The 10,749-nt window shown below is 59.4% G+C and overlaps 1 protein-coding gene across 1 annotated transcript; it reads right to left on the bottom strand.

Moving 5' to 3' along the window:
• Positions 1 to 496: 496 nt before the first annotated feature.
• ZNF865 (zinc finger protein 865) lies at positions 497 to 10,549 on the bottom strand. Its single transcript, XM_032487497.1, is given in 4 exon segments — positions 497 to 2,983; positions 2,986 to 3,124; positions 3,127 to 4,202; positions 10,369 to 10,549. Coding segments are annotated over 3 exon segments (3,198 nt in total). The 5' UTR covers positions 4,177 to 4,202; positions 10,369 to 10,549; the 3' UTR covers positions 497 to 974.
• Positions 10,550 to 10,749: the final 200 nt, after the last annotated feature.

Genomic DNA, 10,749 nt, shown 5'->3' on the forward strand with positions numbered 1-10,749 from the left:
CTGCCAGGTACCAGCCTCTGACCTACTAGATCATCCAAGCTCTGCTATTTGGAATTTGTGGCCCTTCAGTCTCCCAACCTCAACCTCGCCAGTCACATTCATCTATTTGAAATTCTATGGAATATCTGGCTTTAGTTATGACACACGAAACCCTCCACTTGGAATTCTCTGCCCACTTTACCTGGCTAACTCCTGTGGCTTTATGTCATCCTTCAGGCATCATCCTCCAGGAAGCTTGGTCAGCCCTCCCAGTCTGATAAGGTGACTCCTTCGTGCTCTCAGCCCTCGGTGATACTTCCACGTCCTCCGGTGCTCCATGTCCAGCTTGGATATGGTAAACCCTCAGTACCTACCAGCTGAATGAGGAAAAGCAGAAAGAGTGAGGGGGAGGCAGTAGGTGCTGGGGAATCGAAATTCCAGGAGACAAAAGTTTCCAACCTTCTGTTTGTCAGCACCAAATCCCCTTCCCCTGGGATGCAAGAAAGGACTCCAGCAGCCCTGTTGATAAGATTTATTATTCTCCGCTCTATACAAGCCGCGTCTGCCACACCACCCCCCGCCCCCCCCCAATCCAAGAGCACCCAGTCCCCCCTTGTGCCCTCCCAAACCGTTCATACTCTGCTGTCCAGCCTGATTCCAAAGGAAGGGGGAGAGGCAGTTCAGACCCATCTCCACTGAGCTCATTGGGTAACAGAACGCTGCTGGGGCAGGGGGCTGAGGGTTACAAAATGGGGTTGGACGGAGGATCAAGTTCAGTGTCTGATAGGACGAGAGGAGGGCCAGGGGGGTCTGGGATAGGAGTGATTCAGTCTTGAGTTTGCATGGCATGGGCCTTGATGGAGGCTAGTCTGTCTGAAGTTCTGGAGGATGGACGGGGCAACAGAGGAGGGGGAAGAGTCTGATCAGTGTCCAAAAGGGGCAAGTCTGGAAAAGGACATCTGATTGGAGTGGAGGATGGGAAGCACCCCCCCTGGTCAGGCATCCTTCCCGGCCAAGGTGCCGGCCCCTGCTCCAGGCGCCCCCAGGCCCTCAGCCTTGTGGACCAGGCGGTGTTTCTTGAGGCCGTAGGTGTTGGTGAAGCCCTCGCCGCAGGAGGAGCAGCGGAAAGGCCGGCCGCCCTGGTGGGCTGCCAGGTGCTTACGGAAGTAGCCGGGATCCTTGAAGGCCTTGAGGCAGGCGGGGCAGCGGAGCTCAGGCCGCGGCGGCTCGTGGGCGCGCTGGTGGCGCAGCACTGAGCTCAGGTAGAAGAAGCCCTTGCCGCAGTGCTCGCAGCGATAGGCGCGCTCGCCCAGGTGCAGCCGCTGATGCTCCAGCAAGTTGGAGCGGTAGCGGAAGGTCTTGCCGCAGGCGCCGCAGCGCTGGGGCCGGGCCACCGCGTGCAGCCGCCGATGCTCCGCCAGGCTGGACGACTGCGCGAAGCGCTTGGCGCACACGCCGCACTTGAAGGCCCGCTCACCCGTGTGGACCACGCGGTGCTGCCGCAGGTACCACGAGCGCAGAAAGCCTCGGCCACACACGCCACACCTGTAGGGCCGCTGCTCCGTGTGGCAGCGCTGGTGGCGCATCAGCAGGGCCGCCTCCCAGAAGCGCTTGCCACACACCGGGCAGCGGAAGCCCCGCTTCTGCCGGTGGCTGCGGCGATGCAGGAGCAAATCATAGGCCCCCGCAAAGCTCTGGCCGCAGAGGCCGCAGCCCAGGGTCCTCCGCACTAGGTGCACGTACTTGTGAGTCACCAGGCCCAGGAAGTGCTTGAAGCTCTGGCCGCAGGTGGCACAGCTGAAGCGCTCAGGGCCCGAACTGGCACCCCCACCGGCCCCGGCCACTGCCGCCCCGCTCGCATCATCGCCCCCGGACACCCCTGCCAGCGCCGCCACGGCCGCCCCCACCTCTCCAGCCAGCCCATTGTCCAGCACGCTGGCCGCATCGGTGCTGCTGGAGCCATCCGAGGGCTGCGGGCCGCCAGACGCGGGCGGCAGCAGGCGCTCGGGAGCAGCCTGGTGGACCAGCTTATGCCACATGAGGTTCTCGATGAAGCCGAAGGTCTTGCCGCAGGCGTCGCAGCCGTAGGGCTTCTCTGCCATGTGCACCTCCTTGTGGCTCATGACGTGGAAGAGATCCGGGAAGTGTTCGCCACAGTCCGAGCAGGCATAGCTCAGTCCGTCGGCCGCCCCCGCCGACGTGGACGAGGCGCCTGGGCCACAGGCCCCCGCCGCGCCCTGTGTGGTGGGGAGGCCGGCAGCCCCGGCCAGGGCGCATGGCAGCTGGAGCCGGTGTACCTGGCGGTGGCGGGTGAGGCTCTGCGGGTAACCAAAGACCTTGCCGCAGAGCTCGCACTTGTAGGGCCGCTCGCGGGTGTGCACCACGTGGTGCTTGCTCAAGTGGAAGGATTCGCGGAAGCGCTTGCCGCACACTGGACACTGGTGCGGCTTCTCGCCCGTGTGGATGCGCTCATGGCGCTTCAGGGTCTCGCGGCGCCCGAAGCCGCGCCCACAGATGCCACAGCAGAACGTCTTTCCCGGGACGCTGGCGCTGGAGCCTCCAGTCCCACTGGTCCCGGCCCCGCCGAGCAGCAGCGGGTGGGCCCCCAGGAGCGGGACCGGCACGGCGCCGTACACCACGGCCGCTGCGGCCGCCGCCGCCTTCTCGCTGTCTGTGGCCGGGGGATCGGGGGGCAGGAGGTAGGGTCCCGGGGGGAAGGTAGGCGGGGGCTGCGGGACGGAGGCCACCCCGTCCTTGGGCGTCTCAGGGGCTGCGGGCGGCGCGTGGGCCGCTTTGTGCCGGAGCAGGCTCTGGGGCGCCGAGTAGGACTTGCCGCACAGATCGCAGGGGTACATGGGCCGAGGCCCCGCCGCGCCCGCCCCCGCGTGGGCCGCCTGGTGCTTGAGCAGGTAGGCTGCGTCGCGGAAGGCCTTCCCGCAGATGCCGCAGGGCAGGCGCAGCAGGTCGGCCGAGTGCGTCTTCACGTGCCGCTTGAGGCTCTCCTGCGGTTGAAGCTCTTGCTGCACACGGAGCAGGAGAAGGGCTTCTCGCCCGTGTGGATGATCTGGTGCTGGTGGAGGTGGCTGGGCTTCTTGAAGACCTTCCAGCAGAGCGTGCAGGCAAACGGGCCGTCACCGCCCCCGGCGCCGCCGCCGCCGCTGCCGCCGCCTGAGGGGGCACCCCCACACCCGCAGGCGGGGCGGGGGCCGCGTTCCCGTCGGTGGAGGTGGCGGCGGGCGCCGCGGGCGTGGCCGGAGGGCCAGAGGACACCGACGTGGCAGCGGCGGCGGCGGCGGCGGCGGCGGCGGGGGCTCCGGCGATGGGCGCGGGCGTGGGCAGGCCCAGTGGCGGGAGCGGCGCGCCGGGCTGTGGTGGTCCCCCCGCGGCCGGAGGCACGTCCTTGTGGCAGCGGCGGTGGCGGATGAGGCTGGAGACGTGGTTGTAGGTGCGGCCGCAGACGCCGCACTCGTATGGCCTCTCCCCTGAGTGCACCAGCATGTGCTGGACCAGGTGCGAGGACTGCTTGAAGGACTTCTGGCACACACCGCAGGGGAAGCGCCGCTCCATCAGGTACTTCAGCCTCCGGAAGTAGCCCTTGTCGTCCTTGGTGGGGTCGCAGGCCGCCCCGACGGCGGGTCCCGGCGGGGTCTGCGAGGGGGCGGGAAGAGGCCCGGGGGTCCCCGTGGGAGTGGCCAGCCCGGGCGTCACCCCAGGCCCGGATGCCGGCCCTCCGCGTTTCAGGTTCCCAAACAGGTGCTGGTGTCCCGAGAGGTCGACGATGCCCCACTGCGGGGCCGGGAAGGCGGCGTCAAATAGGGGCGGCGGGGGCGCCCCGAAGGCAGGCGGCAGGGGCGGGTCGGGCTTCTTGGCTTGGGAGGAGGACGACGACGAGGATGAAGAGGACGAGGACGAGGAGGAGGAAGGGGCCTCCGCCTTGGGCTTGAAGGTGGACTGGGGCGGGTAGTCGTACTGCGGCGGGGGCGGCTGCGGCGGGGGCTGTGGCGGGGGCCCCGGGGCGCAGGGCAGCGCCGCCACCGCCTTGGCGTGCTCCCCGTAGAGCTCCATGGGCTCGAAGCGCTGGTGGTTGAGGAACTCCAGGAAGTCGAAGGGGTAGCTCTGGAAGTGAACCCCGTCCTCGCCCCCTATGCCGCTGCTCCCGCCACCCCCGGCGCCGCCGCCCGCTGGGTTGGCCTCCATCTTGGGCGGGTGAGAGACCGGGGACCCTGCGGAGAAGAGGACGCGGCTGAGGAAGCAGGGCAGCACCGGGTCTCCCTCATCGTCCAGTCTTGTCCCTCTGTCCCTCCACCCCACAGAGCAGTCTTCCTCCTGGCTCGCTGGCCCCACTGACCTCTCCCACTCAGCCAATCGCTTCCTTCCTGGGTCCTCTTTGCTCCTCGTCTCCCCTGGCCTCTCCAATTCCTTTCATTTCATCCCCTTTTTACCAGGGTCCTCACACATCTCTGACCGGCCTGCAGACCCTCTACCTCCAACACTGCCTGCCGGCCTTCGACCTTCTCTGCTCAGATTCTAATTCTCCGCACCCCTGGTCTCTGGTCTCAGTCCCCTTTGCAAACCCTCTCAGGCCTCAATTCTATGCACCCGGGTCCTAGGCCCTCTGCTCTGTGCCCCCACCTCCCCCACCACACACACACACACACACACCCCAGCCCTCATTCTCAATCCCCTCAGGTTTCGCCTTCGTCAAATGACAATAATAGTTCCTCTCAGAGTGGTTAAGAGGGTGGCCTCTGGAGCCTGAATGCTAGCTTTGAATCTAAGACCCGCCGCTCTCTACCTGTGTGGCCACGGACAACTTCCTGAATCTCTCTGTGCCTCATCTACCAACGGAGGTGACAAAGCACATCCCCACAGCACAGGGCTATGTACGCAAGGCCCTTCAGGTGGACGCTTCCTTAAGTGGAGGAGTCACACTGTTCTCACTCTCACCACCAGGAGTGCAACTAGAAAGTCAGGACAAAGCAAGAGAGCTGGAGAGAAGTCAGTGCAGGGAGGGGCGCGTTCTTTCACTACAGGGTCGGAAGGAGACGCTGCTTGCCTGGCACAAACGAGTTGCGGCAGGGGGGTTGGCACTGAAAGCAGGCAGCCTGACAGCAGGAGACACGTGGCCCTGGGCCTGGGCAGACCTGGGTTCAAGTCCCAGTTCCTTCCTGGTCCACACTCTCTCCATGGCTAAAAGCAGGCAGTAACCCCAAGGAGGAAGGGGAATTTAAGGGGCTGAAGCAGGACGAAAGGCAACATACTGGTTGGCACAGTTCGCTCAGTCCCAGGAGCGATGTGTACCTTCAGTGACATCACACACCTGGGCAGAGACTGACGGCAGGTGCTTAGGGAGCATGGGTTGCTGTCCTTGCCCCTGTGGGGGTTTCCTGCCCCCTCTTCTCTGGGCACCTCCTTGACAGGACTTTTCATTCCAGACTGCAGCTGTCCATGTCTGTCCACACCCACCCCCCGCAAACCTCAGCTACTACAATTGATCTCCGAGCCTCAGACCCACCCAGAGGCCTCAGGAAATGACTCCACTGAGTGGGTGGAGAGCCCTTGGGAGAAGGGCCCACAAAGCCTGGCTTGCTTCTTGGCCATCAGTCCCTCTCTGTTGGGGGCCTGGCTCTGTGCCCAGCATGCTCCAGGGGTCAGTGGGGTTTACCAAGGCCACGGCCCAGGGGACCCCATCCATCTGGCTGACTTTCTCCCCTGACAGGTGAAAGGTGAGTGTCTCCTTCGCCGCCACACCCCGGAGGTCAGTATTTTTAGCCTCCAGCTCTGGGTGTCCCTGGATGAGAGTCAACATCCTATGCCCTTCACGCTCCCTTAGTTAATCTCATCTCCGGAAGGAGTAGAGGCGTGGCTGGGTGCTCGTGGAAGCCTGTGGGCAGAACCTAAGTCTGGGAGACAGCTGGAGTGGGCTGGGTGGACTGGGAGAAAGCTCTCGGTGCAGGGGTGCAGGGAGAAGGGGAGGGGAGGTGTCCCAGGAAGGAAGCCCAGCCCTGGCTCGCTTCCACTAGAGCACGTGTTTACAGCTAATGTAGGACTGGGCACTTCCCACGGGCCAGCATTCTTCTAAGCACATCACACATACTAACTCACTGAACCCTCACCGCTACTCTGTGAGACTATAACACAGGGACTATCATCCCCATTTGACACACCGGAGGCACAGAGAGGACAAGTGACTCAGCCAAGGTCACAGAGCAAGTCCGTGGCTGGAACGCCCGCCTCCTCCCATCGGGTTGTTCCCTGAGGAGGAAGGGGAGGGTGGAACTGTGGGGGTAGGAGCCTTATTTGGGGTGCTTTCTGGGCAATGAGGGGCATTTATACAAGGGGCTGGGTGGAGGGGGAAGTGGTTACGATCCTGAACAGATGGAGCAGTGAGGTGGGGAGACTGTTCCCCTCTTGCCTGGAATATTCTTCCCCAGACCTCAAGGCTCCCACCCCTGCCTTCTTCAAGTGTCTGCTCAGGTGTCATCTCCAAGAGAGGGGACACCCTTCACTCTATCACTCACTAACCCTTCATCCTGCTTTTTTTCATCACAGTCATTGCCACCAATTTACTGTGTATATTTCCTTTGCTGTGTGTTTACTGTCTGGCCTCCTCACCTAAGAGAGTGAGGACTTGGCCTGTCTTGCTCACCACTGGGCCCTCAACACCTCACACAGTGCCTGGCACAGTGTGGGTACTCGATATTTACTGAAATGTAGGAATTAAATAGCACCTTCCTAAATCAGCAGTGGATCCACAATGAAATCACAGGGGAAATTAGATCAACAACAATGGAAAAGCAACATACCAAAACTTAGGAGATGCAGCTAAAGCTGTACTCAGAGGTAAATTTATAGCTGTAATGCCTACTGATAAATGTTGAATGAGTGAAGGGATGAGACTTGGCTGACCAGAATTCCCTGAGGGAGGGAGGGAGGAGGACATTTAGCAGAGGGAGCTAAAAGTGGTGAGGTAGCCCCAGAACGAATTCTGGTGGCAGTGATGTTATGCAGAGGGCGCTGAGAGTGGGTGGGCAGATGCTGAAGGGCTGCTGCTCAGAGGGGAGCAGGGGGCATTACTGGGGGACAAAACTGATCAGGCTCACGATCATTTCCACTGGGAAACAAGAGGCATTTCCTCTCTCAGGGGACCCAAGCCATAACTTGCTGTCTTTCTAAGGGGAGATGTGTCATGGATTTCACACAGAGAGTGGCATGGTGGGCGGGACCCCCCCCCCCAAAAGAGTCAGGAGTCCCACAGCAACCACAGTCACAGTCAACCAACTCATGTTTATTGTTTGACCAGTTTCTTATGTACCATCGCTCTGATACTTCATAATAGTCCTGGACCGTTTACTGGACCCATTTTGTAAGTAGGGAAACTGAGGAGAGGGGGACAGGGTCATTTCGCCAAGGTCACGCAGCCATTGAAGCAGAAAGCAGGTCTCCCTGATGCCAGGACTGTGGGCCACTCTGCTGCAACAAAGCTGCCTTGTGATGAAATTCTAGCCTATTCATAACAATAATAGTAACATATAGTAACATGTAACACTGAATGACTACTTTCCACATGCCAAGTACACTTCTAAATCCTTTACATGTGTCGATTCAATGAATCTTCCCAACAACTCTAGAAGATGGTTAAGATTATTAATTCTATTTTACAAAGGAAGAAACTGAGGGCCGGAGAGGTCAATTAATCTCCTAAAGTCACATTAGTAACCAGTGGCAGGGCCAAAAGTTGAAGGCAAGCAGTGGGGTTACAGAGTACGTGCTGTTACCCTCACCACATGCCGGCTTTCAATATCTCTCCCCAAAATAAAGGAAAGCCCTCACTCCACCTTATACTGGAAATAAACTTTGCCCTACCCACTTCCCAGCAACCCGACCCCAGGACTAGTCACTGGCATTTACTGAATGCTAACAAGCACCAGATCAGGTGCCTTATGTTGCTGTCTCAATCAAACTTCACGACAGACTCGTAAGATAAGCATCACTATTATTCTCATTTAGTATACAGGAGGACTAAGGCCACACCATGTCACCGTCACTCCTCTGCTCAAAACCTGCAGTGACCCCATCTGGCTCAAAGTAGGTCAAAGATGACCTCCACAGCCCCAGCAGCTTCCTGGCTGCTCCACCAATGTGCCAGTTCTGTTCCTGCCCCAGGGCCTTTGCACTGGGTGCTGCTTCTGCCTGAAATGCTCTGACTCCCATGTACACAGCAGCTCTCTCACTCCCTCACCTCCTTCATGTCTTTGCTCAAATGCTGTCTTCTCAGTGAGGTGCCCCAAGACCACTGTCACCTGTCACCCAGACCCACATTCCTGCTCACCCCAGCCTCCTTCATTTCTCTCCTTTCTAAGTAGCATCATCTAATAAACCATACAGCCTGTGTGTCTGTCTTGTTGATGCTGGCCTCCCCCTTGAGGAGGTGGGCTTCAAGCAGGCATGGATTTTTATCTGTTTTGTTCACTGTTCTATCCCCAAGACCGAGAACAGTGCCCATCTCGACAAATATTTGTTAAATAAGTGAATGAATGAATCTAGGGAAAGGGGGAGTGGTTTGCTCAGAGATATGAATGCTAGTGGAACCCTGGGCTCATCCTCTTGACCATTTCACACTTGGGGGAGGGGAGCTGTTAAGGCAGCCCCCTGCTGAGTCACAGTTGTCCAGGAGGGGGCTTTACACACAGGTGTAACTTTCTGGCACAGGGCTTTCTGGGGGGACAAGATACCATCAGAATCTCTTGAAAGAGGCCCTCCTGCCACCCCCTCTGACAGCAGGGACCCTGCAAGTCTATGCCCTTATCCTGCTGTATTTTCTTCACACGCATGTATGTATTTTGCTTTCTAATCTTCTGCGCCATGAACTAGCATATGCACTCCCTGAGGACAGTGGCTTTTGTCTCCTGTTCTCTGCTGCATCCCTACCGTGCAGTAGATGCTCATCAAACAAACAGTTGTTGAACAAAAGAATGAATGAAGAATATTCATGAAGAACATTCTTGGCTTGGTGGAGCTGACAAAGGCTAGATGATTGATTCCAATGCCCTATGAGGGCAAACCTCCTGTCCTTATTCTTCCCTTCAATTCCTCTGCTCCAGCCTCACTGGCATCCCCCTCACAATGATCATGGCCACCTCAGGGCCTTTGTACTTGCTCTTCCCTCTGCCTAGAACAGTTCACCCACTACTTTACATGACTAAGTTACCTCTGCTAATTCAGGTTTCACCTTTGAAGTAGCTCCTAAGGCTGTCAGAAAACCCAGAGAACACCATTGATCTTGTTTATCTGTTTGCTTTTGATCTGTCTCCTCAACTAGACTATAAAGACCCACAAAACAAAGACTGTGTGTATCTCTCTCTCCTTCACGGCTGCATGCCCTGGACCTAGAACAATGAATATTCGCTCAGTGAAGAGCGAATGCATGCGAATGAATGACTGCCTAGAGGGAAAAAGAGGTCTTGCCCTAGTGAAGCTGGGAGTCTTCTTCACTTTGTCCAGGAGGAGGGAGTGAGAGCTGGATGAGAAGAGGCAGGACAGGATGAGAGCTGTTAGTACTGGGGGAGAGGGGCATTCTAAGAAGAAAAGCCTCATGCAGGGCACTGTTCTGTGGGAGGACAGCAGACAGGAGCTGACCCAGAGGAGGGTGGGTTGGGAGGTGGGACAGAAGTGTTTCATGGGAGCCTGGGGCTAAACTGGCAGCTATTTCTACCTGAAGAGGGAGAGAATGCGGGTGTGAGAGCACAACTCTAGACGGAGCTGTTTTTGGCAGGGGAGGAGGTCGCTGAGTTCAAAGGAGTATTCTAAAGGAGAATTATTAGGGCAGGGGAAATGGAGAAGGAAAAAAGGCATTCTTGGCCGCTGACCAGAATGCTAAGTATTTTTACACCAACAGAAAGGGTATGGGGGGGGGGCGATGGCTAGGAGCTTTGGGGGCTTTTGTCCGTGGACAGAGAAAATGGGGGAGAGACCTGCTGTAAAGCACTAATGTAACATTCGTTGGAGGCAACCTGTAGGGGATACTAAATGCAGGTTCATGGGTAGTTGCCCTGCATGGGGACGGGCAATGCATTTTGGGGGCTGTCCTGGAAGAAGCAATGACGGGGGGCTCTGGAGAAGAGACCTTACGAGAAAGCATTAGTAGGGGGCCCTGGCAGCAGTTTAGGGAATCGCCACGAATGAGGGCGCCCTGGCAGCTGTCCTGCATGGGGGCATTAGTGGGAGATACCTGGAGTAGTCTTACGGGGGAGCAGTGACTGGGGGCCCCTGGAGAGGGCCCACCGGGAGAAGCACTGATGGAGACGTTCTGGGGACCAGGGTCGGCCAGGGCGGGGCCCCCCGCCCACGTTGCCCCCGGGCCCCCGGGCCACGCGCCCCGTCACTCACCGGCGCCGGGGTCTCCGCCGGGAGGAGGCCGAGGAGGCGGAGGAGGCGCCGCCGCTCCGGGGAGACCCGAGGGCCCGACCGGAAGTGCCGCCCCCTCCCCCTCCCCGGCAGCCCCGCGCCGCCCGCCTGCCCGCCCGCCCGGAAGCGGAAATCGCGCCCGTCTCCGAGGCGCCGGCGTGGAGGAGCGGAAAGAGGAGGCGGCGGCGGCGACCGGGAAGGGGAAGTGCGCCTGCGCACTGGCTAGGGAACACGGGCGGGGAGAGCCTCGGCCGCTTCCGGTGGATGAGTAGAGCAAAGTGCGCCTGCGCTCTGTGCGCCCGCCTCATCTCAGGGCACCGCCCACACGCTCCGGACATCCGGATAAGCCACGCCCCTTATGTA

This window comes from Camelus ferus, chromosome 9 (genome assembly GCF_009834535.1).
Source record: "Camelus ferus isolate YT-003-E chromosome 9, BCGSAC_Cfer_1.0, whole genome shotgun sequence".
Classification (NCBI taxonomy): domain Eukaryota; kingdom Metazoa; phylum Chordata; class Mammalia; order Artiodactyla; family Camelidae; genus Camelus; species Camelus ferus.